This window comes from Perca flavescens, chromosome 21 (genome assembly GCF_004354835.1).
Source record: "Perca flavescens isolate YP-PL-M2 chromosome 21, PFLA_1.0, whole genome shotgun sequence".
Classification (NCBI taxonomy): domain Eukaryota; kingdom Metazoa; phylum Chordata; class Actinopteri; order Perciformes; family Percidae; genus Perca; species Perca flavescens.
In genome coordinates, this window is record NC_041351.1 from 19,168,893 (window position 1) to 19,196,030 (window position 27,138).

Below are 27,138 nucleotides of genomic sequence, written 5' to 3' on the forward strand. Positions count from 1 at the left end.
TTAGTTTCTTCATATACTTTATTTTCTTTGGAAAGGGGGGGTATAACCAAGCATTCATGTAACATGTTTTTATTCCATATTTTAAGCTCACCAGACGGCATACATACAAAAACTACGGAGCTTAAAAATGCAGCATTATCATTTCTAGTTTAATGGCGTTTGTTTGTCTTACGGAGCCTCGAGATACCGAAGCTCGCTTGATGCACGGGGGATAAGGCAGCGAGGTACAAGAGCAGAGAGATGGGAGGGGATTACGCTGCTTGATTGACTCTGAAAAACCGAACCCTGTTTTCAGGGCAACTGCAGCATCCATCAAGACTTTTTTTTCTCCATTGGTACCATATTGGGTCAGTTCTCTGGGAACCGCACTCTGCATTACATCGGAGGCCCCCCAAAAAAAAAGCAAAGCTTACACAGAAAATAACAACAAAGCGTTTCTCTTTTGACCTGGCAACAAGCAAATCTAACACCACATCACTACTGAGGTCTCGCAGCGCCGCGTGCTCTCAGCTCAGTGGGAAAGACGGCAACAAAACAATCCTCGGGAAACCAGTTCGCTGGGAAAGCACTCGCTGGCCTGCGCTCAAGTGTAACATCAGCTGTTTATGCGTCTTTTCTGTTCGCGGCTGGTAAGAACTGTGCTTTTTCGCTACATTCACTCACACACGCAGCCTGTTGCGTTTAATGCCCTCCCCGGGACGAACACCGGAGAAAACACAAAGATCGATGGGGGAAAAAAAACAAAGGCAAAAATACTGACTGTGTCCAGGCTGGGTGGGGGGGTTAACCCTGCTACTTCTGATTCTAAAAGCCAAAGAAATCAACCACAAAAAAACACATTTAAATACAGAAACCTTTGTGGAACAATACAGAACCATACAAGACTTCTATTGCAGAGGGTCAAATCACCTTCCTCGCGTCCCTGAAACATACTCGTCGCCAAGACAGCTTCTTGGAAATACTGTAGTACTAGGAGCCAAGTATACCCTCCATACAGTAAATATATAATGCTTATTACACGGTTCGGGGAGGAACCCATAAGGCATGATTTACATTTTAAAGACTGCATTAATTATGTCAAGCCACAGGGAATGTGTGTGTTTTTTAACTCAGTAAATAAATACAGGAGGGGGGAAAAAAGAAAAAGATGGGGTTTCCTTACAAAAAATCAAGTGTTGGAGACGACTGGAAACCTGCAGTCACCAGCTACACTTTGAGCAACAGCTTGGGTTTCTACGTCACCGGCTGACCTTCCCTCCTCGTTTTCATTTTCTTGTTCTAAGGCAATTATTCAACATAAAAAAAAAAAAAATACAAAACCTCACACCAAATTTCAAACGAGTCTCGTCAGTCCATATTTTTGGCATTCCCCCGGCCAGTTCCCATGCGTTATAGGACAGCTGTCTGACGGCCCTGTGCTGTGTGATTGTCTGGCGCGCGCGGTATAAAGATAGCGGTGGCGTGGGGAGAGAGTTGCAGTGTGGAGGCTTTGTGTCTCGTCATGATCACATCTGGCACCATCATGGAGGTCAGGTCTGTAGGTCAACAATGGCTGGGGACCGCTTCAACCGGGAGGCAGCTGAAGAGCACTGTGGTGGCGTGGCTGGAGGGGAAGGAAGCCCAGTATGGTGATGTGACGGGAAGGGCCGCAATTCACATTATTCTGCTGATTATTTTCTCTGATTAATTATATATTAGGTCTATAAGATGTCCAACAATGGGGAAACATGCCAGTCACAATTTCCCAAAATCCAAGTTTACATATGAAAGCTGCCTGTTTTGGGGTATTTCCACCTAAAAATGTCTTATTGATTATCAAAATTGGTGCAGATTGATTATCTATCGAATCTCTCGGCTCCAAATATGACAAGTTACATAACATCTATAATATAAAGAGAACCTGACGGGTATGGATTTTTGACTTTGGAATCCAACTAACTTAGCTAGTGATGGTAATGCGTGCACTAATTAATTAAGTAATTGGTTTTCCAGTTAAAATGCTGACAATTATTAACACATAAATCATCAGATTTGTAAACTACTGTAGGGAAAGTGAGTATTTTCCTTCAATTTTTTTCGCGGCGGCCCTACAAACATAATCTACTCACATAGCCATTGTTTAACAGGAGCAGCGGACCTCCATCATGGCCGCCAGAAGGGTCATTTTGTCACATTTTGTCATACGAGTGTCCGTCACGCAGGCTGGACTGGCAGGACGTGGTGGCGGCAGAGGAGGGCTGCCGACACGGGACTGGGACTAAAACCCGAGCAGACTAAATGAGGGGTGTGTATGAGGAGAGGCAATAGGGGGTGGGGGGGGTATGTGGTGGTGGTGTTCTCCTCCCTATAGGACAGTGCTCTCCGTGTCCAGGTCACAGTCTTTGAGAGGAAGCAGGCAGGAGGCCGCCGCCGGCTGCTGCTGTTCTACAGCGAGCTCAGGGACCAAAGCTCGACTCAGCCCTTTGAAAGACATCGCCGGGTCTGGAGAGCGACACAAAAGATGGAGGAAAAGATAAGTCACATTGAGTATACAGGGACTACTATCACAAACATGTTCTTTTTACTAAAATTGCACTCGGCAAGACTTGCGGTACAAAACGGGGAGGGGGGGAAAAAAAATGTGATCACATCAACTAGAAAAGACGGGTTCAGGTAGTGTTAGTGTGTAACTGTTAACATGTTTGTCGTGCATGCAGGCATTCAGGCACACAGAACACGACACAGACATCCTGCGAAGATGAAGGCACTAGTTAAGCACACGTTAGACAAACAGCGGCCGTAATGGCAAACATGTGCAGCATCGACCTGGTGTATGAAAACATTTAAAGCTGTTGCAATTATGCCAGCCAATGCAGCTGTGTAATATTTTCCATAGCTTAAACAGCAGCGAGGGGGAGGGCAGTCAGGGCCAATGGTTGAACAGCAGGTGGCGTCGTTTGGCCAGGCAAGCAGGGGAAAACTGGATGGAAAATGTGAAGTGTGGGGTAATTTGAAGGGACCAGTGTTGAATTTATGTGATCAGAATTAAAGAGGGAATGGTGTTTGGGACTGGAACTGGAATACACTGCTAGACAAAAGAGCTAAAACTCTGAACGTGTACGCTGGATACAAGCTGGCTGCACAGTCAGAATAGGTACATCATCTGGAGCGAGACGAGACGAGAACATGCGTGTCTGTCAGAGTTACACATACTCCATACGGGGACACTGGTTTTAAAAAAATAAATAAAATCAGAATCATCACAATACCTACATGGACAAACTAAAATGAAATGCTTCATATAAATACAAAATAAATAAATAACAAAAAAAAAAAAAAAAAAAAACAGAATCTACCCGCAGACAGTGGACGGTTAGAAAATGAACAGTTGGTAAGTTCAGTTCTGAAGGTGAAACCTGGATTTGGTCTCCGTTTCAAACGCTTACAGTGACTGGGAATGGTAGATGATAGATAGCCCTGATGGAAGACATGTCATGGTGCATGTGCTGGTCTTTTATGGTCACCCAAATGAAGCGCCCATCGCCTTTTACATTTAACATGAAGTTCTGTATTAGATGGCTGTTTTATAAACCCACTGGAGGCGTTGGTTCAGGAGATATAACATCGGTGTGAGGAGTATGTAACGCAATACAAACAATGAAGGGATGTGACTTGTTTCATTGTACACTCTTGAGTAGTATTAAAAGTCCCATGGCATGAAAATTTCACTTTATGAGGTTTTTTAACATTAATATAAGTTCCCCCAGTGGCTAGAAATGGCGATAGGTGTAAACCGAGCCCTGGGTATCCTGCTCTGCCTTTGAGAAAATGAAAGCTCAGATGGGCCGATCTGGAATCTCCTCCTTATGAGGTCATAAGGAGCAAGGTTACCTCCCCTTTCTCTGCTTTGCCCAACCAGAGAATTTGGGAGAGAGACATCATGGCTTTCGTAACAAGCAAAGTGGCAGTTGGTCAAGGCCACACCCCCACCCTCCACCTTGCCCCCCCCCTCTCTCCTCCTCAATAGCTACAGACAGAAATGGCACATCCTAAGGAAAGCTCATTGTGGGACTGGCTCTAGTGGCTGGAATTCTGCACCAAGGCTGAATTTCAGGATACAGTATTAGGGGACCACTGAGGCCTATATAAAAGCATCCAAAGGACCTTTAAACATCAGAAACACGGTGATACACGGTGTGACAGTCGTGCATCAGGGCTGGGTACACAATATCTGATGGAGGCAGCAGGCAGAGCTAAATGGCCGTTTGGTGATTGGTATGATTTCTAGAGGCAAAACAGTGCAGGTGCTGCTCGTGAAAAGGTCAATTAACCACAAACCTCTCACAGGCGCCTCTTTAACCTGCGGAGGTATTACAATGCAACACTGTTAGTATTCAGCAGTGAATAGAACGGGAAAAAAAATATATACATAACTGCACGAGAGACAACGCTCACCCATCATCTTGTACGCTGCCGGGCAGATCCCGTTGCTGTCAGCGGCCAGGGCGGTGGGCTGCGGTGGGGGTGGGATGCTGGGCCTGTTCCGGGGCTTGGGGACGGGTCGCGGCCGGGGGAGGGAGCCCGACTGGTAGGGAGACGGGGAGGGAGGAGCTACATCCTGGGTGGCAGCGGAGGGCGGAGGGGTGTCTGGAGGGGTCGGGGTGCCTGGAGGCGAGGGCTCGGCGCTCTGCTGGCCCGGGGGGGCGGGCTGTGGCGGAGGGCTGGCCTGCGACGGAGGCTCCGGAGGGGGGTGGCTGGGCGCCTGGATCGGGGGCTGGTTGCTGGAGTAGCGTCTGGGTGTGGCACACGGCTGTGACGTGGGAGAGGTGGGCGAGGTGGGCGAGTGGCTGGACAGGGGTCTTGGGGAGGGGCTGAGGGACTGGGACGAGGAGTTACAGGGCTGGCTGGGGGGAGGGTTCATCGGTTTGGGAGGGGCAGGAGCCTGCTTCTTGGTACCTGAAATTTGACGGGCAACCTTGTGATTATGGATGGAAAACATTAACAGTATACAGCCATCTGTAAATGTTACCAGATGCAACTTAGAATACTTTTGATGCAATTTATAGAATGTTTATATGAATAAGACATGTTTCTTTACATACAAAAGCTCCCACTGTAATACTAATACCAACACCAGAAATATATACACTAACTAAAAAAAGGAGGGAGAATTGTTTGTTTCTGAGAATAAAAAATAATAATAATACAAAAAATAGTAATAATACAACAATAAATTGAATTGAAGCCGACAATAAAAGCTGAGAGTTTGACATGTTGGGAAATACATGTATTCACTTTCTTGCCGAGTTTGATGAGAAGATTGATGATACTCATGTCTGAACGGTCAATATGAAGCTAGCATCAGGAGCCAGTTAGCTTATCTTAGCATAGCATAAAGACTGGAAACAGCTAGCCTGTTCAGCCACCTTTCTTTGTCCAAAAATCTGCCTACCAGCACCTCTAAAGCGCACTTCTTAACACTTTACATCTCGTTTGTTTAATCCGTACAAATACTGAAGTGTAAAAACAACAATTCACCAAGGTGGCAGATTATTTCCAAAAATTTCAAACTATTTCTTTAAGAGCTTAAAAAAGGAAAAAGACAAATGTGAATAAATAAATAAATAAATAAATGGTGAAATAAAAAAAAAGTGTGTCAGAAGGTCTTCTGAGTTCATAGCTGTAGGCTGGGGCTATACAATAGTATAGCATTGTAAGTGATAAAAAAGGCTTTAGAGCGAATTCTCTGTTTTAAGAGGAAGAAAGTGCACGTAAAAAAGTGCACGTAAAAAAGATCTGAGCAGTTGGGTCTGGCAGCCACGTGCTGGACTAGCTCGGTGTGTGGCGAGGTTTTGGGACTAAGAGCATTGTCGAGTTCCAGTAGAACATCGGAGGTTAACTCTAAAAGGTTGGATTAGCATTCCGAGGTTCTAATAAAAATGCTAAAACATGTGAGATTTGCCAAACGGACTCTTACCTCTGCGCATCATATGCGGACTGGGCCCCATGGATCCAGCCCCGGGGGACCCAGCGCCCAGTTGCCCCGCAGCGGGGGCCCCTCCTCCGGAGCCATTCCTCTGGAGCAGAGGGGTCGGGGCCGGTGTAGAGTCACGTAGCTTTGGGTTGCTTTAGAGAAGAAGGGGGGAGAAGGTCTTTAAAACCGGCAAACTTTCTGAAATTCAGGGTGTTTTTGTTTTTTTTAAATTGAAGAGAGCTATTACATTAGATACAGCCCAATGTTAAACAGCTACAATGATAAACCTCACAAATCTAATCTGGGTGTCTCCTCTGAATCTACCTTCCCAACGGAGTCTGTAGGACCAAAAGAATGCTGAACTGGACAGTGCTATGCTATCTGTCGGGATATGAAGGTTGCCCTTTCACCAGCTAAATCAAAGGCACCCTTCAGTCGCTGCATAACAGGCCCCAATGTCCAGGCTTTTCAAAGCAGTTTGTGCCAGTTAGCGCGCGGTTCCTGCTGATTCCAGTGATTTGGGGAGGAGAGCAGAGGGACGGGAAGCCGAGAGGCCCTGGGAGTGACTGTTAGCAGAATGACAGCAGCTATTGTTGTGCCGTGTCTGTGGGCTGAACGCAGACAAGACTGCAGAGCTGGACCTGGTGGTGGTGTAAGAAAACTTGTGGTTTTGCAAAGAGAAAAAAAAACAAGCTACCCAGAGGAGGAAATATGCATGCATTATTAATCCACTATACTTCAAGAAGCCAATCAGACTGACCTCACAGAGAAGGCACTAATTCCTAGAACATCAACACTGAAAGTAAAAAAGCATGTGTTTGCGCGTGTGTGTGTGTGTGTGTCTGTCTGTCATGCTGTGTCCTCCCCCAGCAGCAGCAGCAGAGATGCAGCCCTTACCTCAGCTCCTCTGTGTGCTGGGCTAGAAGCTGCTGAGCGGCTGCCAGAGCAGCCAGACTCTGTGCCAAGCTTTGCTGGGCAGCGTCAGGCCCCGGGCCCCCTGATGGAGCTTGCGGCTGGGGCTCAGCTGAGGGCTGGGGGACCTGCGCAGCCCCGTGCCCCTGCCCCGGAGCCTCCACAGGGGGTAAAGGAGGCTGGAAGGCAGGCGAAGTGTGCTGCTTTCTACCTAAGGTGTTACTGCCTCTACGAAGGGTGTGGTCCGAGTGCTTGTTAGGGGTGCTACCGGGGAGAAGAGCGGGGAGACAGTGAAAAAAAGAAACAAAAACACCAACGCTTTGATCAAAAAGTCACAGATTAGACCAGGAAAGAGAATCACCGTAAGTCGAGAGCACACAGAGAGTAGCAAATAGAAGAATCATATTAAAAGGGATTCTATCAAATCTACCCCAAAATGTACAAGAAGCAAAAGAACGGGGTCAGGGGAAGCAACTGGATTAAAAGGCAAAATGATTTCTAAAGCAATTAATTATTATATTATTAATTATTGGAGTAAGTAATGAAATGCTGTGGGCCAGAGAAGTCTTGGAAACAAGGAGGTTTCCAAAGAGGTTAACTGTTGGAAGTTACTGCAGGCTGATTACTTGTCTTTGCGCGTCGTGTCGTTCTCTGGTCCGACCATGCTGCCAGGCCTCTTCCTCTCAATGGTGCTGCAGTCGTAATCAAGGTGATTGTTGTGGTTGGATGCAGGTGTAGGCATCGCAAACATGCCGGACACATTGAACTCCACATCTGCAGGAAAGAGAAGACGAGATTTAACCAATACAAACTACTATAATACGAGGGCTGGGACGATGTGCTTTTGTCCCGATACATTGGTGCCGATTCAATATTTATTGCGATTTTTACTTGTTGCGATTCTAGAAGTACTGCGATTGGACAGTATTGAGTATTGCGATATTCTTTATCTTCTTTGACAAAAACAATAGTTGAATAATAGACTTCTAGAGAGACAATATAACAAGTTCTGTATTTTTTTACAAAGTGGGCTAAATGTTCAGTTTTAAGTCAAAGCCACTTTTCACAAGCGCTTTTATTAAAACAGATTGTGATTAAAATGAAATGCAAAGACAGGGTTTCCTTTATCAGTTTGAAAATATACAGCTGCAACACATGTAAATGAAAGTTATCTGAAATAAATAGCCTAGGATATATATATAAAAAATATATATATATATCTGAGAAAGCTCCTTTATAAGTTTTCAACAACAATAACAGACTGATTCAAAGAGAAAGAGGACACTCAGTTGGTAAATATAGAGGTTTGACTCCGACCTGCGGCCCTTTCCTACATGTCATCCCCCCCCTCTCCCCTTTCATGTCTTCAGCTTTCCTATCAAAATAAAGGCCGAAATCTTTAGAAAGAAAAAAAAAAACAACGACCGAAAGACCGAGGGAGTGCGATTGACTGAAGCGTATGCTAGGCTACTCAGAGAGTGACGGCTGACTCATTAGAGGCGTTACACCCGTCTTGTGTAGGTTATGAAATGTCTGCATCGTCACTGCGCTGCATTTTTATGAACTATGATCCAGCAGGCTCCGTCTTACATGCTATTACTCAACCAACTGAAGTTAGTTGCATTTAATAACTTCTAATGTATTTTTTTGCCGTGGCGGCCGCAGTAACAGAGAGTTACCAGCGGAAACACTGGTACCAATACAGGTTTCTCTCTCATATCTAACAATATACAGCTGTGTTAATAACAATTAAAACTGTAGACAAATGTCGGGAGTTTGGACCGGCGGCGCTGTGTCTCTCCATGTTGCAGGGGAGCCGTGTGAATGGGGGCGGGGCTGCGCGGAGGAGAGATCCAAACACAGGCACGGCTTTCCAGAAGGAATGGGGTCATGTAACGCAACATTAAACCATATCGATAGAAACGACATTGCTTCGTTAGTGGAGAGGCAGCGGATGCGAGGACGTTAGGTGCACCGGTGCGACCTAGGAAAAATCTTAGTCGCACCCTTACAAATTTTGGTCGCATTTGCAACCAAATTGGTCGCACTCTCGAGCCCTGGAAGCTGTAATTTGCAGCCTGTGATAAATTTACAGAAAAGCACGCAGGCTTTGGTATAAAAATTCATCTTTATCCAATAATGGTGGTTACAAACAAATTGGATTTATGGAAAATATCTTGAAAAAGGCAGCTAGTGGTACTTGAATGACTTCTTCAAGCTGAATTAGGGGGAATATATGACATCTGTTTTGTAAGTTTTCATTGTAGCCTTTGAGCTGACCCTCTAAAGTGCAAACCACAGTTGGAGCCAGGGTAGACACAGCAATGATTTTAATTGGTCCTGGGCAGCTTTGATTACTGCTGACTCGCTTTCTTGCTCGGCAGTTACAATCAATCATATTCACCGTGAATCCCTGGTGTAAAACAGGCCCTGATTGGCTACAGAGCAAAAAAAACGAGGAGGTCAGACTGAAAGCGACTGCTGCAGATAAAACACAGAACCTACCCTCAGGAAAGAACCAGTCAGCATGCTGGATGATGGGCTCCACGATGGCCACCACGTGCACAGAGGTAGCTGCAGCCATCTCAGCCAGACTCCTGGGTGGACACGTACAGATGAGCAAAAATTAGATGGTTTCTAACAAAACGAGGGACAGGCTAAAATACCAGGCTATCCTCTCCACCACCTTAGACTAAGAAAGAAACTAAGAGTTTATTGGATTTGCTTGTTTTAAAAGATCCCACATTGTAAATAGTGAGATGTCCATGTTTTTAAATTATGAATGAAGCAGGTTGAGGTGCTATATAAATACTGTAAAAGTATCAAAACGCTCGATCTACAGAGAAATGCACACGGCATGTATTCTGAAACGCGGCCTTTAAACGAGCCGTCAGGACTTCCGTACGGTTGTGATATATATATATATATATATATATATATATATATATATATATATATATATATAGGGAATGCTGCTACAGTGCTGTTACAGTCATTCCACGGCTGCAATTACAGTGCAGAGACGCAGAGAGTGCAGATGCGGTTGACCCGGAAACGCTGACCAATCACAGCAGACTGGGCTTTTTCAGGAGGGGAGCTTAAAGAGACCGCCGCTAAAACGGAGCATTTCAGCATTTGGCGAATACAGGCACATTCAGACAGACAGTATGAGAAAAATGAAAATAAAGTGTTTTTTTGAACACTAAAGCATGTGAACATGTTCTGGTGGAAACCCAAAATGATGAACCTGAAAATGAGCATAATATGGGACCTTTAAACGGTCACTGCGTGTAATATTGTATTAGCAACGTTATCGTCCCGTTCCTCTCAACCCACTCTCACCCCTCAGTCTTGGCCCACATCAGGTTGGGTCCCAGGACGATAGCGATGTTGCTAGGAGTCATTTTGTTGACCTCGCTGTCCTGAGCCAGTTTGGTTAGAAATTTGACCAGATACCTGCAGGGAAACAACGTATTTAATTAGCTGTGTGCGGTGTAAACATTGTCTCATACAACTGAAGGAATTAAAGCATTGCCGTCATGACCTCTCTCTCACCTCAGGTTGGTTTTGTTGTTCTTTGGTAGCTTATCACATACAACCCAGAGGGCCTGGAGCCTCTTGTCTGGGTCTGACACACTGGAGAGAGAGAAAATGATTAGTCCAGTCTCCAGATGGCTAAACGCCCCAGATGAATCATCCTTTTGTTTCTCATTGCTGTACAGTGATAGACCCATTCATTATTGGTACATTTGATTCCCAGTGAAAATGGTTTGAGCCTTGCCTGGATGCTTGGATCCATTCATCATAAAGCTGGTAAGACATTAGAGGTTCAGGGAGTTCCCTCAGGTAGGACTTAAGTGCTCCTGGAACCACAAATCCACAGATATTTTTTTTTAATTATTTTAACCACTTTTCCAGGCAAACAAAGTTTCATTATAGCATCCAAATGGTTTAGTGAATTATCAAATTCATTTAGTAAAATATCAAATACAATTCAGCCATTTTTAATTGGGAATTCCTACGCCATTCAAACATTTTAGGGGGCAGGTTTGAGACAGTGGCTAGTACATTCTGAGACGACATGACAACACAAATACAGATGTTTAAATTCATTTTACTGCCCTAAGTTAAACAACCGTTGTTTTTTCTAGATTTTAAAAACGAAAATAAATCAGATAATTTATCCAAGTAATACATCAAGAAACCGAAATGAATGCTGGTTTGGGACGTACCAGCGACAGCATGGGGGTCAGAGTAGAACTCCTCCAGTTGGGAAGTGGAACAGTCCAGCGCTGCCTTTAGCTTCTTTAGCTTGGACGCACCTGCTGCGATTCTGAATAGACCCTGAGACACAAACACGCACAAAGACAAAAACCACTGTAACATTGCCGGCAAACAACAAAGATACAAGCAGGCATTCAATGTGCACACAAGACACTGTGCTTTCATTGAAACCTACACACTTACACACACTTTCCTAACACTCAATTACAGATAGACTCGGTATGAATCCACAACATAAACTCCCCCTGCCAGCTGCAAATAATGAAACCTTAAAAAGCAGGCAAACAAACACACCCACCACTCAAAGCAGAGCGATCTCTTTACTTTGACACATAAACAAGGGCCGTCTTCACACCATAATGACACAGACTGGACTCACCCGGGAATGAATAGACCGACAAATAACGTGCTTTGCAGTCAACACTAGCACTCTCTCTCTCTCGCTCTTTTATTGCACAGACACGTACACACACCAACATGAAACTGATTTATGAACAGGAGACAAGTAGATTCTATTGTATTCTAAATTTGTATCGGGGAGGGGCATCACAAACATTTCATAAATCTTCACTGTAGCATAACGGGCAACAGTTTCTTTGGAACAGCATTGCAGAGATGTTTACGGTTTGTCTCCTTCCTGCCCATCTCCTTGGGTCTTAAGATGTTCATGTGAACAAACAGTTTGAAGTCTTGGTTTCAATTATGTCAATGACCAGCGGAGCCTCTAATCGCAGCCACAGCTCCATGTGACTTTTAATGAGCTACGCCAGCACTTCTTCTTACTTACATAGTAAGACAAGGAAAACAAAAGGAGCAGTCAAGTCATGCTATAAAGTACTGTGCAAGAAAATAGCTTGGCGTTAGATAAGAAGAGACCTCTAAAGCATGATTGTCTGCTGGTTATCATTTAAAGGAGCTGTACTCAAAATGCTGAATAATACACACAGAGGGAGTGTGACTTCAATCTCTGCACAGGATGCCATTACTCAACTATATCTTTGCATTAGGCCTGTTTCACACTGGCTGCATGGCGTGAGCGTGGCGTTTCTGTTGCGTGTCGGCTGCGTGGCGTTTTCTTTTCACACCAGAAACGTGTCTGACGGTGCACTGCTGCTGCTAGCCTTGTCTGTACACATGTACAGTATGTTTCCCATTGATAAAATGAAATAATAGCGGCAAAATAGGCTACGGAATAGACAGGTGCAATATTTGAAATTATAAATACTTTTTTTTTTTAATTACATTTATATGTGCATTTATGTCAAAACCTATAGACTTTCAAACATCAAAATGTCATTTATTAAATGTATTTGTGTCAAAATGACATTAACATCTTTGCCTATTCTACTTTGCCTGGAAACGCTTCCAACACACTTGCGGGTCACATGAAAAATAGGCGTTGGTCCTATTTTTAGCATGCACGCGTTTTTCGGCACTTGAGACGTGCGTGTCATGCAGGCAGTGTGAAAGCTCTAACCTGTTAACATGGGAGCTGAAATAAAAACGGACACGCCACGCAGCTGGCACGCTCACGCCACGTAGGCAGTGTGAAAGAGGCCTTAGGGGTGTCACAATTCTTTCAACAGGGACAGCAATGCCACAATAAGAGCAACTAGATGGCAGATGGTTACTTTGCAATAACATTTTAACGACGTGCACATGAATGTCAAACGATTTTCAATTTAAAATCAAAATTGTGACACCCCTGATATACATAGCAAAAAGTTGATCGCTGCTATATTAATATTAATGATCCATATCAATTTCATTTTACTTATCAGATCAATACTTCTGCAATTCTACCCATACGGTAGAATAATCATGTTGGATGCTACCAACAGGGCAGGTTTCCTTGTACTGTTCCTGTCTAATCTCTTTTCACTACTTAACTTCCTTACCTCTTCCTTCATGCCAGTCTCTAGGAGCATCATGATGCAGGCTTCTAGTGGCAGGGCGATCTCCCTTCCACTCCTTTTCAGGTGTTCATCCAGCCCAGTGCCAAATGCAGGTTTCTCTGTCCACGAGTCTAAACACAAAGAGAGCAATCAACGGTTTCATGTGCATGGTTTCAAATCTGAAGAGACATAAACCAAGTGTTGTAATAAAAGAGGTTGCAGATTATTTGTAGGACCCGTTTAATGAATAAAAAAAAAAGTAAAACTGCACTGGCCCAGGACTCAGTGAACAAGCCCGTGTGCTTCAACAGGTAAACAACTCTCATTCACACCACTTTCCTAACCAGTCCTCACTCCCCCTACAGGGTGCTGTCAAATAATGACCACAGGCTCCTCGTCAGCAGGGGTGACTGTTCTATCCTCTTTCTGTGTGCGTGTGTGTGTGTGAGCTAATTTGCTCGTGAACAAGGAGGCAGAGGAGCGAGGAGGGGGGGAGCTTGCAAAACCCAGGTGGGTATGATGGGAGAAGGGTTGGAGGGTGTGTGTGTGTGTGGAGTTCGTGACTCATCGCCACATGCTAAGAGACCAGGCTCGTCTGGTTTAGACCACATGTGTTTAATACAGAAAAAACAAACAAGCTCTTGAACAAGACAGCGTCAGGACTGCAAAAAGGCTCTGAGAGGAGACATTATGTTTGTAAAAAAAAAGGAAAATCTGATTATTTTTGGAGAGCAGAGCGGTGGAAACAAAAGGCTATTCTTTAATACCTGGACCTCAGTTGTGGCCTTTGACAATTACCGCAGCTGATGTAACTTCTGGTAGTTCGAGAAACAGACCAGAGTGATGTAATTGAAAAGGTACAGTAGCTGGGTTTCATGTCTCAAGCCAGTTGGAAGAAGTGAATAAGAAAGTGTTTCTCCTCCTAGCAACTACATGTCAGCACACCTCTGGGACAGCTTCTCAAACGTCTCTGCGCCCAACAGGAAAAGGTTTGTTTAAAAGGGACCAAACAACACAGGAAGCAAAGAAAAAAAGGGGTAGTCAAGGGTGCTTTCTTCAGGAAACGCGTAAAAGGAGGTCCCATATTATGTGCCGCACAGAGCCTTCTTGTATGCAATTATTTTTTAACAACATTGTAGTGTTAAATGGCTAGGTTTGCATAAAAGGTGCGTTTGCATGTAGTATACCTTGCTGATCCTGGATGGTTGGCAAGACATTTTCCAGAACAGTGAGAGACTTTCTGTGGTAATCAGCTTGAGCTTCTAAGAGCTACAGAAACAAAAACAACACAGAGAGAAATAGATTAGGGGGCGAGTCGTATAAGACCAGCCGTGAAAGACATGACAGCAGAGTAAATAAAATGGCTGGCCAACGTCCGTGTTCCCCCAGTTACTCTGCAGCTGTGCGCGTTCTCACAAAAAAAAACTCATGCAGACACATTTTTGGCTTGCTGATGACACGCTGTACTCACGGTTACGAAAAAGCGGGCATAGTCCCCTTCTTTTGAGAAAAAACTGTACATGTCTGCAGCAAGTTGATCCTGGATGATAAAAACAGAATTTTCAACTGTTAGAGCACTTCAAAAATCGATTAAAGAAAACAATACTTGCATACAGGAGACCTGAATATAGGAATTAAAATGTTATGTAAGTGTACAGCTGTATGTTGTTTTATTGTTGTGTAACAATAAGTTAAGTGTAAGTGTTGTATGACCTACAATTTTGTATGCTGTATATGCATATCTATTGGATTTTTTCCTGTAATAATATGAAGTAGTGGCAGGACTATATGAGCATTATGCTTCCGCCTGCTCCTTCTCAAACTTATCCATTTTTTTTCTTTGGTAAAAGCTGATTTGTCTATGGTTGTGTTTTTATCTTGTTTCTGTTTTTTCGTTTTACAACATACTGTTTGTTCGAGATAAATTAAAAAAATCAAACCAAACATGATAGCCATAATCGTAATACAGTCACAGACAGTATGTAAACTCTTTAGTAATTGTAGAGATTAAAGATCTTCCATCTCCTCTACACAGTGGCATCCATCAAATGAATGTGTATTTCAGGTGGCACAAGGATAGACGTTAGCGGTTGGCTAAGCCGCTGGTCTGTGCGCTACGTGAGTCATTAATCCTCCTGTTGGCAGGACTCAGTGGTACTGGGATGGAGAACTTCAGAGGGGAAACACCAGGCTGGACCCCTTACTGGACAGAAAACCTGACGCATCACGCAGCTACAACACACTAAAACTCTCCAGTGATTCAGTTCAACACCACACACACACGCGCGCACGCACGCACGCACGCACGCACGCACGCACGCACGCACGCACGCACGCACGCACGCACGCACGCAGAACTGACGGGGCATTTTCAGTGTTGTGCGTCAGCAAGCTGGGTCAGAGGGCCCTAGGGTCTTGGGAAGTCCAGTTGTTGTTGCTGTGGCTATTCTTTTCCCAAATAAACTTCTGATGAGACCTAACTCCAGTTTCCTGGCCTGCTATGATCTTGCTAAACAAGACTATAATAAAGCAACAGCTTCTATAGAAAAACCGATGAGATATGTACACCCATGCTGGTTACCTTGCAAAGCTCCACTTTGTTCATGGCTTCATCCATCTCCTCCTTGAGTAGGTCAGCCTTGGCCGTCAGTGCTTGAGTGTTTGTTCCTGAGATTATTGACTTGGTTGCCTGCAACCATCTGAGTTGAGAAAGACAAGGGAACATTGGAAAAGGGAATGAGACTAGTACCTGGAGTTATTTTAAGTCTTAAAAAAAAAACTGTTACTTTGTCTGGATGCATTCCCTGACACGGCATTAAAACTCCACACATAGAACCTGATGAAAGAGAGCGAGCTGTAGACGGACAAACCTTGCTCTGGCAGAATCATAGTCCAGCACCAATTTGGCCAGCTGTTTCCTCTGCTTCAGGATGTTGGGAATGTCCACCTACAAAAATTAGATCCAAAATACCCACAAGTCAATGAGCCTGATGAGTTACAATGACAAAGATGTAACTTCCTGGATGACTTTCCTAGTAGCCTATTAGCCTTTTTCTTTTTTCTTTTTATAGTAAAACAAAGGAAAAAAACCTACAATTATTTGCAAGTTTGTAAAGGTTGATTTAAACTCTTGGGACATTTACTCTTATTTCAGTCTGTTGAGTACAGTAAGTGATATTATGAAATGTACAGTTAAATGGCACAAAATGATTACAGCAAGACACCTGTAGATCTTGGCCTCTCCTAACCAAACAGCAGCGTAGCTTGTACAAAAACAACCCAAAATGCAACGTTTATAGATAAAAAAAAAAGAAAAAGATGTCAGATAGTCAACAGTTACTTATGTTTGAAAAACGTGGTATTAACAGATGGCAAACCACAGTCTGTAATGACAAAGAGAAAAGTCCTTATGTTTAGCTCATATTACCAGGATTCAAATCAGTTTTGTCTTGACTTCTCCTTCTCCAAACTCACATTTCCACAACAGGCCAATGGGAGTCCATGTGACTGGGCAGTTAAACCCAAAAGACAGAAATACAAAAGATGCTATTAACTAATCTATTCCACTAGTATTAGACCAAAGAAAGTAAACCGTAGCGGTGTGTGTAGTCTATAACTTTGACGTTTCACTCCCGGGATTGCTCCGTTGCCGCCGTAAAATCTGCCGGATTTCACTCACTAAGGCCGGATATCCGTTGCCTTGGGCTCCCTTTGGGTTGGCATTTTAAACACCGGTGGATTTATGAGGACTATGGTTAACTGCTCCTCAGATCTCTGCAGGGTAAATCCAGACAGATAGCTAGACTATCTGTCCAATCTGAGTTGTCTGTCTGTCGCAAGACTAAAACAACTTTTCAATGTACACGTTCCACCAAAACAAGTTCCTTCCAAGCCTATTTTTCAGTGGCACCGCGGTTTTTGTCCAGTGCATAGCACCGCCCAAGACGATTGTGATTGGTTTAAAGAAATGCCATATAAACCAGAGCATGTTTTCCTCCCATCCCCGAATGCTATGTGGAGTAGCCAGACGCGCGCTTTGGAGGAGGGTCTGGCAAAGTGAGACTAGGGTGTGTGTGCGACTGCATTTTAAAAACAAGCCAAGAGCTTTGAAATAACTTTAAATATTTAACTTGTGTTTCGTTTCCGTTATGTCTAGCGGGTGTGAGGTTTCTTACCTCAGCTAATTGGCTGAGGGGATCCAGAACATCTTTCTCTATCTGCAGCTCATGTTGCATCAATTCTGATGCCAGGCGATTCTCTGCCTCACCGCACACTTCCATCATCTTGCTGTTAACACACACACATCAGCACAAAGAAAGAGAAAGAGGTTAAATTAGCATTCAATCTTCCTGACTAAACATGACAACTCTGAAGGAAGACAATCTGTTCCCAGTCAATAAATGAAAACAAATCCAGGTTATTGTGATGTAATTATTTCCAGCTGCAAAAGCCTGGAGCATAGTGGCCTAGCGGCACCTCATCTGCGATCATGAATCAGGGTTTTGGGCCACAGTTTTCCCAGGAATGAAACCCCTAAGACTCTAAATATAAAAAAAAATAACAGTCTCAGCTGACAATCGACATGAATGCATCACATTTACCAGCAGAACACCTGACGTACTTTCCCTTCCTCATTACTTCCAGACAGACACATTGCTGCTGTGAAGATTTTGAGGCATTCACTTTCTAGATCCTCAACTACTAACTGTCTGCTTCTGTTTGGTGCGTTTCTCTCGGTCACGATGAATGTGTCGTCAACACAAAACTGGGCAGATTGCTTGCCCTTGGAAACGTGGCCTCATATTTCACGCTCTCTGGGGTGCATCTGCTCCATTAGCAACAGTTGCCAAGGAGGAGCAATTGGTTATCTGGCCCGTCATTCAATTACAAACTCACCCAATCAAGGAGTCTTCTCCCAATTGGTTTCCGCCTTCCACCATTGCCTGGGATAGTGCAGTCAGAGGAAGCTTTTTCTGTGTGGAACAGGGACAGATGCAGACAATGATTAGACTTATATCGAGACATAAACTACTTCAAAGTGTGCAGAAATGTACTAATTTCTATACTGCAGCATCAGTATTTGACGTTCGAGTCAATGGAATTTCAAGGACTTTCCATTGAGGAGAAAATTCACAAACAGGAAGAGAGCTTTCTGAGCAAAGGAGGAAAATATAGATGTTAAATGGGAAATAAGACACAAACTAGGGAAGTGAGACGTCTATCAGAGGACACCACTGGAGCTCGTTTTTACTGTCACACGGTTTACATCTGTGCAAAACATTTATGAGTATGCAACATCCTGTTTTTTTTTTTTGACCAGAGAATCCCAAAGTGCCATGCATAGTGAGAAAAGATGACAGATGTCTGAATGGGAAATGGAGCAAGTGGTGCTGACAACCAGAGAGGAGGAATAAGTAATCAGTGTTTTTACCTGACCATTTCCTGTATAGAGGCGTGGTACGGACTGTAGTGCGTTTTTGGGTGATGTGGGGTAAAGAACACAAAAGGGAGAAATCATGGACTGTAAGCCTACTATGGACACTTTGAATGAAAACATCTCAACAATTGTGTGTAAAAAAAAAAAAAAAAAGTTATTACACATCGTGGAACAGTTCATTGACCTGGTTAGTTTGTTTGTGTAAAAGGTCAACTGGAGCTTTGACAAAGGTTTTATTCTAACACATCTTGATGTCTTACATGTCTCTTCTCTGCGTCTGCGCCGATGTGTCCCTGTAGACATGACACCATCCTCTTGTGTGTGTTGTGGGACACCACGCGCACCAACTCCATGCGCCGTTCAATCTGTGCAGAAGACAAGACATGCAACTTCAATAAATCTCTACTATATACATGTCATAGGTCATCATAAGTGATTTTGTTGCAGACATTTTGCTTTGTAAAAATTAAAAACACAACACAAGCTTTATTTTAATAAAGCTAAAGTACTTGAACTGGACTACATCCTGCCGGGTTTCTTCAGGTACTGTACAAAGAACAAATACACGAAAACACACACATGGTGGGCAGTCTTTATTACCACAACCACTGGCTCTGTGTCTCTATGAAACATCACAACAGTGTGCCTGCAGTGTTGATGGTTGATGAGGTCCAGCTCCATGCAGACATTTAGTTTGTAGCTGCCTTGACTGAGACAGGGGTCAAAGTTCATGCATGATTGATAAGGCTTGTCCCTGCGGAACAACGCTGGAATGTTATCTTTAAAAACACATGACTCATCGGAAGTGTCTCTAGGGCAACGATCTGTGACAGAGAGTGAGGGGTTCTTTGGCTTTAAAAAAAGAAGGCCTTTTTGATTACACAGGCTTTCTCCTGTCTGCTAGCCTAACTACACAGATCCACTCTGTGCTTTTAGCCTCACAAGATATAATACTGTCATTGATGGGAGTCACAGCTATTCAGGCTTAAGGACAGAGACCAACAGAAACTCTGCAGGATGACTATTCACTGTCCTTGTCAGGCCAGGTGCCTGAGTGGGACAGTCAGTGTCAACATTAGGCTGGCTGTCATTAGTCCATGAATAGAACTGATGATTGCAAGTTACTGTTCAAGTCTACTTAAAAGTCTGACGATGCAAACAACTGGTGTAAGTTGGCAGGGCTTGTGAGAAAGTCAAAAGCAGTGTGTCTTTAAACATACCAAACCTCGCAGTTGACGAGAGAAAGAAGGAGTCTTTAAGTGTCTCAAACGGACAAACATGTACTCAAGACTTGAGACAAACAATGTTCCAAATATAAATGGGAACACGGAGGTCTGGAGGGCAAAATGTGCAGAAATGGAGTGAGACAAATGCAGAGGGAGGATCAACCAAATGCCAGACAATTGTGTTCCAAAAACAGAATGGAGTGGGAACTCAAGAATTCCACAGCAGATATCGGCCTCCATAGGTCGCCCCCTCCCCTCCTTTCCCTTCCTCTTTTCTCGCGCTCTTACATCATTCCCGACCCTTGGTGGCCCCTGGCATTCGCAAAACAGCTGGGTCACATATAAATTTGCCAAACACATGCATTCCCTCATAGCCCTTCAATAAGCTATGGGCGTTACACGCTTAGCCCAGTTAGTACCTGGCACAAAAAAAGCAGGGGATTCCCCTCCCTGTGCTCTAAGAGGGACAAAGATCCTGTGTGGGTGTTTTGGAAATGTTTGGGTTACATGGCACCGGGAGTATACCTCTTCCTTTCATTGTAATGAAATGGGGTTAGAAACGCCGTACAGCCAAAAAATAAAATATGCGGAGGATTGGGAGAACCTAGGCCAAGAAGTCCACACAGCAGGCGGCAGGGTGTGTTTTTCCTCCTGCTATGTGATGAGGTCAACACTTGGTCAATCCCATGATGGCGTCATAGAGCAGGGAATCCCAACAATAACAGTGTCTGTCTGTAGGCCTGTGTTTGTTTATTGGTTCCTAAGAGAGGATGTTAACATGTCTGGACAAGTACAGAATGAACAAAAATACTATAATATGACGCATTAAGGGGGGAATTATGCATTGATAAAGTGTCTCATTGTGCAGTAACAAATTAATCTGTTTGCATAAGGGATATGTGACAAAAGTGTTAAAAGCAGCTGGTTGTGACCTAAAAAAAAAGCTACACACAACTACATGGGTGAGTGCAAGCAGGCACCCTGGTATTTCTGGAGCATTTCTGTGGTAAACCCACTGTGGATGAGCTGCTATGTAAAGAAGCAGCTAGGAACGGACAGCTGGCACAAGAATGCTGGGGGGCTCTTTAGCACCCTGGAGGACCACATACAAAAAATGTCTTGAGATCAAATGGGAGTGATTAAAATAAAGAGTAGTGTGAAAATCCTGGTAAATATCTAATATCTAATCTCCCCTTTCTCGCCAAGATCCTTGAGAAGGTAGTCACCAATCAGTTATGTCACTTTCTACATAACAAAAGTTTATTTGAGGATTTTCAGTCAGGATTTAGAGTGCATCATAGCACAGAGACTGCACTGGTGAAGATTACAAATGACCTTCTAACTGCTTCAGACAGAAGGACTTGTCTCCGTACTTGTCTTACTAGATCTTAGGGCTGCATTCGACACTATTGACCATAGCATCCTGTTAGAGAGACTGGAACATTTAATTGACATTAAAGAGATCGCACTAAGCTGGTTTAAGTCCTATTTATCAGATCAATCTCAGTTTGTTAATGTTAACGATGAATCCTCTAGGCACGCTAAAGTTAGCCATGGCGTTCCACAAGGCTCAGTGCTTGGACCAATTCTATTCACCTTATATATGGTTCCTCTAGGCAATATTATTATTAGGAAACACTCCATTAACTTTCACTGTTATGCAGAGGATACCCAATTATACCTATCAATCAAGCCAGACGAAACCAGTCAGTTAGTTAAACTTAAAGCACGCATTAAGGACATAAAATCCTGGATGACCTACAATTTCCTGATGTTAAACTCAAGGTTATTGTGCTGGGCCCTGAACACCTCCAAACCTCATTATCCAAAGATATAGCTACTCTGGATGGCATTGCCGTGGCCTCTAGCACTGCTGTCAGAAATCTTGGAGTTATTTTTGATCAGGATATCCTTTTTTCACCTGCATAACATTATAACAAATTAGGCACATCCTGTCTCAAAACGATGCTGACAAAATAGTCCATGCATTTGTTACTTCAAGGCTGGAATATTGTAACTCCTTACTATCAGGTTGCTCAAATAAGTCCCTTAAGACTCTCCAGCTGATCCAGAATGCTGTGTGCTGACAAGAACTAAGAAAAGAGATCATATTTCTCCTGTTTTAGCTTCTCTGCATTGGCTTCCTGTAAAATCCAGAATTGATTTTAAAATCCTTCTCCTGACCTACAAAGCTATTAATGGTCAGGCACCATCATATCTTAAAGAGCTCATAGTACCTTATTGTCCCGCTAGAGCACTGCCATCCCAGAATGCAGTTACTTGTGGTTCCTAGAGTCTCTAAGTAGAATTCTAAGTAGAATGGGAGCCAGAACCTTTAGCTATCAGGCTCCTCTCCTGTGGAACCAGCTCCCAGTCTGGGTTCTGGAGACAGACACCGTCACCACATTTAAGAGTAAACTTAAAACTCTCCTCTTTGATAAAGCTTAAAGTTAGGGAGTGAGGAGTTGCAGCGTTCGCCTAGACCGGCGGGGGAGGGGATATGCTGCAGACACGGCACCCCTTCTCTTCTCAGCTTCTCTTCATAGTCGTCCGATTCATCTACCAACCCTTATAGAGCTGGCTCAGGTTTGCCTTGGACCAGCTCGTAGTTATGCAGTTACTAACTTAGCTGCTCTTGTTCCCCGAGTCCTTATGTTTATTCACCCCGCAGTTTTCCTTGGATTAGGGTGGCACCTAAATCATGGTAGCAGCTGTCGCCATGGTCCTGCTCTGTGCCCTGCTACGCCCTGCAACGCCATGAACTACTACAACTACTATTTAAAGTCACAATTCCATTATCTTTACTGTGATTATAATTGCCACTGTTCATCACACCTCCAACCGGCACCATCAGACACTGCCTACCAAGAGCCTGGGTCTGTCCGAGATTTCTCCCTAAAAGGAAGTTTTCCTCACCACTCAAGGTTTCTGCCTAAAAGGGAGTTTTTCTCCACCATTGTCGCACTAAATGCCTGCTCTTGGGGGAATTACTGGAATTGTTGGGTCTTTGTAAATTATAGAGTATGGTCTAGAGTCTAGACCTACCTGTAAAGTGTCTTGAGATAACTCTTGTTATGATTTGATACTATAAATAAAATTGAATTGAAACCAAGAATATTTTGTTGTCGAGTGTGGTTGAAGAAAAAGTGGGAAAAGAAATGGGAGGCTGAGCAAAAGTGAAGCCACTAAATTTAAACTGAAAGTCAAAAATAGCTTACATAGACAAACACAAACATTCCAGGATGGGTTTTTCTTCAGGATAAACAGAGTTTTTGTTTTGAGGGCGAGGAGCGCAACAGCCGTCTCATGATTAAGGGGTCAAGTGATTTCAATCTCTCTTACCCTCCCTCTCTTTACCTTCATCTGACAGCAATGTTCCTATGAAATGAAAAATGTCTCAGTCTCAGGCTGATTTCCAGACAGAGACAGAACAATTGTGTCTCTGAGGAACAGTGAAAGTCACTTGTCAGTCAAAATATAACGTCATCTCCTCTGTGAAAAGCACCCTAAGCGGTTAGTCACTGCTTGTCCGCTTGCATTAAACAACTCATGCTAGCTCTGAGTCGGATGTTCTAGCTGTCACTCAAATATATTTTTGCCCGTATACGGCCCATATTTACAACACCTGAGAGAGAAGAAGGTATTCAATGTTATGTTAGTGCTGTCTATTTATGCACAGGCTACAAAAGAGGATAGGGAGAAGAATAACAACAATAAAGGGTGTCGGACATTGTGGCCTTGGCTGTTCTCAAAGAGTAATGCAAAGCCAGCAGAGTTTGTTTTAACATCTAGGACACCTCCCATTCATAGTTAAAACACAAAGACAATCTTCATCCCTGGAATGTCTTTGCTGAGCAGCCAATATTTTGTCTCAACCCCACCTGCTGTGTACCTCAGACAGGTTCAGGGGCTGGGAAATCCCTGCACCAGTAGCTTTCACACACACATGGAGCTATATTAGACATATATACATCCACAGCTTTACTGACTTCTGTGCAGCTCGTTGAGCCCTAATTGTTGCTACAGAAGTGTCAGCAACATTCCCATGAGCGCAAATTTGAACCAAGCGCTACAACCACTGATTAGCCATCTTCAACCTGAGAGGAGGATCTAAGTGCTATCAGCTGCTGTTTAATTGGCATGAAAACTTGCATACTTTTGAGCTTGGTCAGCACATGGTCCAGCAACTCTTTAGGCTTCAAACTGACTCTTTCCTAAAGTAAGAATGCCCAGAACAAGAAGGCAACACAAGGCATGCCAGGGCTTCTTTTATCCATGTAGCCATTGAGAAGCTTAATTTACTTCATTTACTTGCTTTATGTGTATGCTTTATGTGTATATGTGTTAGATGGATTAGTTTGGATTGCTTATTTATTTATTCCATTGAATGTTGAACTTGTCTCTGTACAGCACTTAACATGCATTTTTTTACTGTGCCGTTTCTAATGTTTTTAGCTTGTTTTGTAGCTTCTGGTTCAGTATGGCAGGTGTAAGTTGTTTTCATTTGTGGTGTGGATTTTTTCGGTTATTTGTTGCTGTTGTCAAAATGTTGTGTTTGTCATGGTCCTTGATGTGATTCGATGCCTGCTGCAGATCACATTTCCTTCGGGATAATAAAGTTGAAAGTTGAAGTTGAAATCTAGACTAAATGTTGCATCTTCGGTTTCTTTTATTTATAAAAGCGCCTTTCACGAAACCCAAGGACACTTTACAGAATTACTGGGGCTAAGCTAAACTAAGGGAGGTTGTGGTGAACAGGTGGTGTTTGAGGAGTTTTTCAAACTTGTCCAGGGATGTAGCATTGCAGATATCTGCAGGGAGGGTGTTCCAGAGGGACGGGGCTGCAACACTACAGGCTCTTTCTCCAAAGATAGAGTCTGGTGTGGGGAACGGAGAGCAGGCCAGCATCTGAGGACCGCAGGTTTCGGGGTCGTGCGTATGATGTGAACGTTCTCAGTCATTCATGTCATGGGTGGTGATGGCGCAGTGGATATGACACATACCTTTCTTGTGGGAGATCTGGGTTCAATTCCCACTGCGATACATCAACCAATGTATCCCTGAGCAAGACACTTAACCCATAGTTGCTCCAGAAGTGTGCAGCCTCTGACATATTCAGTATAGCAATTGTAAGTCGCTTTGGATAAAAGTGTCTGCTAAATGAAATTTAATGTAATCTAATGTCATAGTTATCCAAGGAAGGTTAAAAACCAAGGGTTGGACTGGACTAGGTTAAAGGTGCTCATCTCTTCCCAGGAAACTTAACAAATGCTCACATTTGAATGCCGACAATGGCCTATGGTGTTTCCAACGACCATAAGAGCACTAACGAAGGAGGCGGCATCGATCATCTGGACAACCACCCCACAGAGGTTCCCTCCCCTACCGTTCAGTCAGAACTGATCAGTCTCTCACAAGTCCAGTTGGCCTTGATTTGTAACCTTCTTTGGGCTAAAAAAGTAAGCATTTGGTGTTCTGCATCCAATACTGGTCATATTGTAATATTAGGACAAGTAAATGCAGAATTTCCGGGGAAAAAAAGAAAACTCTTACAGATTTTGGGAACAGAAAATGACAGGCGGTAAAAGTACAGGCATGGGGGACTGCTTGTCAATAGTTTGATGATTTTTCCAATGACTTAATTTAATCCCACATATAAAAACCTTGGGAGCTTTGTCAACCAAACTGGTTTGATTCAGAAGGGACAAACTTTGTACCATGCACCCGTAGCCACTGCCCAACAGAGGCAGCCATTCCACTGTTAAGCTGGTCAGAGTTCTACAGTCAGATTGATGATTTACCTGTAAGAGGTCATCACTGAGGACTTCTGTTTTCTCCGCTCTGTGAGTGAGAAAAAAACAACAAAGAGCACACAGATTAGCACTGACAGACAACCAGAGCACATAGTTGTACTTCAACACACTGTGCAGTCGTCACTGTGAAAATATCGGCGAGACAAATGACACCGTGCCTGAAAGACTGGTTTCAAGCAGAGAACACCAAAATAGTGACAGGTATTGACCTGGGCATCCGTGGGAATGTTTTCAGAGAGGGCGAGTCTTTCTAGTTTGTTGCCATGGCTCAACCGGCCTAGTAAGAGGCTGGGGGGAAAACATGTCTCTCTTCAGACTGCACTACTGCATGAAGTTGTGGTTTTTTAAAGTTGTGAATTGTGACAAGCTTGAATTATATTTGATAATTATAAAACAATACAAATGCAAAGAATCTGGTAAACTAAATCACACGGAAGGCATGTCTCTGCTGCACGAGTTTTGATTTCTTTAAGCTACAGCTAGCAAGGTTCATGGTGCACAGGGCAGCCAAGCAGCCCTGCCCTGCCTGAGCCTATTAATAGCAAACTAATACTTAGACTTGAAGAGGTCAGATAGATTAGATTCACTTAAAGGGAGAAGACTGGGAAACACAGACTCAGCTCCTACTGCTTATCAACACCTTCACACAGGCGGCTGGCTTCGGTGGCAACCCTGCAGTCAAGATGGTCAGGGACTGGAGACAATATATCGATATCAGTATATGATGCTGGATATCGTCTTTAATTTTGGATATTGCATTACGTGATATGACACAAGTGTTGTCTTTTCCTGGTTTTACGAGCTGCATTACAGTAAAGTGATGTCATTTTCTGAACTTACCAGACTGTTCTAGCTGTTCTATTATTTGCCTTTACCCACTTAGTCATTATATCCACAGATTACTGATGATTATATATCAAAAATCTCATTGTGTAAATATTTTGTAAAAGAACCAATTGTCAACCCTACAACATCAATATATTTGGTAAAAAAGTATCTTGATATTTGATTTTCACCATATCGCCCAGCTCAACTTGTCTAACTATAAGACAAGACTCGTTTAGCAAAAAAGCAATGTCTAGATTGCAGACAGAGACTTTAAAAGCTGCTGTACTGTTATTTTTTGCAGGTACAGATGTTATATCATGAAGCAAATACATCAATCATGCACATACAGGAGGGCAAACACTTATTTTATCGGCCTGTTCATCAGAGAATTGATGCACCGATCCAACTTTTACTCTATTGATGCCAATTCTGATACTTCAACTCAGGGTAACTGCCAATACTATATAACATGAGGCCAAAGATTGATGTGGAGCTGAAATGAGTTGACAGTGAGCCATAACTTGATGAATGTTCTGTAATGAACTGATGGTGGAAACACTTAATTTTATTTATTGTCTCAGATATCTCGGTTCATGCTGAGGACTTGCATCACAGCAAAACAAAGATTTAAAGATGAATAATTTCCCGAACACGAGCTATGGTACAAGACATGCACAACATCAGACGGTGTATTTAAACAAAGAAAATGATATATATATATATATATATATATATATATATATATATATATATATATATATATATATATATATATATATAATGAATGATC

At 43.2% G+C, this 27,138-nt stretch overlaps 1 protein-coding gene across 3 annotated transcripts in view; it reads right to left on the reverse strand.

The window, feature by feature from the left end:
• Positions 1-2,312: 2,312 nt before the first annotated feature.
• Positions 2,313-27,138, reverse strand: part of arhgap17a (Rho GTPase activating protein 17a) — a 33,367-nt gene continuing 8,541 nt past the window's right edge. The window contains exons 2-22 of one of the 3 annotated variants that reach the window (XM_028567449.1): positions 25,509-25,548; positions 18,742-18,846; positions 18,476-18,508; positions 17,941-18,017; positions 17,220-17,331; positions 15,915-15,991; positions 15,626-15,743; positions 14,516-14,584; positions 14,232-14,313; positions 13,048-13,175; positions 11,098-11,209; positions 10,647-10,728; positions 10,421-10,501; positions 10,208-10,321; positions 9,371-9,462; positions 7,492-7,639; positions 6,851-7,129; positions 5,957-6,105; positions 4,435-4,935; positions 4,318-4,339; positions 2,396-2,481 (exon numbers count right to left, since the gene is read on the reverse strand). In XM_028567449.1, coding sequence (XP_028423250.1) covers positions 4,335-4,339; positions 4,435-4,935; positions 5,957-6,105; positions 6,851-7,129; positions 7,492-7,639; positions 9,371-9,462; positions 10,208-10,321; positions 10,421-10,501; positions 10,647-10,728; positions 11,098-11,209; positions 13,048-13,175; positions 14,232-14,313; positions 14,516-14,584; positions 15,626-15,743; positions 15,915-15,991; positions 17,220-17,331; positions 17,941-18,017; positions 18,476-18,508; positions 18,742-18,846; positions 25,509-25,548 — 2,404 coding nt within the window. In that variant the 3' untranslated portion in view covers positions 2,396-2,481; positions 4,318-4,334. Of the gene's footprint in view, positions 2,482-4,317; positions 4,340-4,434; positions 4,936-5,956; positions 6,106-6,850; positions 7,130-7,491; positions 7,640-9,370; positions 9,463-10,207; positions 10,322-10,420; positions 10,502-10,646; positions 10,729-11,097; positions 11,210-13,047; positions 13,176-14,231; positions 14,314-14,515; positions 14,585-15,625; positions 15,744-15,914; positions 15,992-17,219; positions 17,332-17,940; positions 18,018-18,475; positions 18,509-18,741; positions 18,847-25,508; positions 25,549-27,138 lie in introns of all 3 variants that reach the window. The other 2 variants (XM_028567447.1, XM_028567448.1) reach the window with 2 other exon arrangements.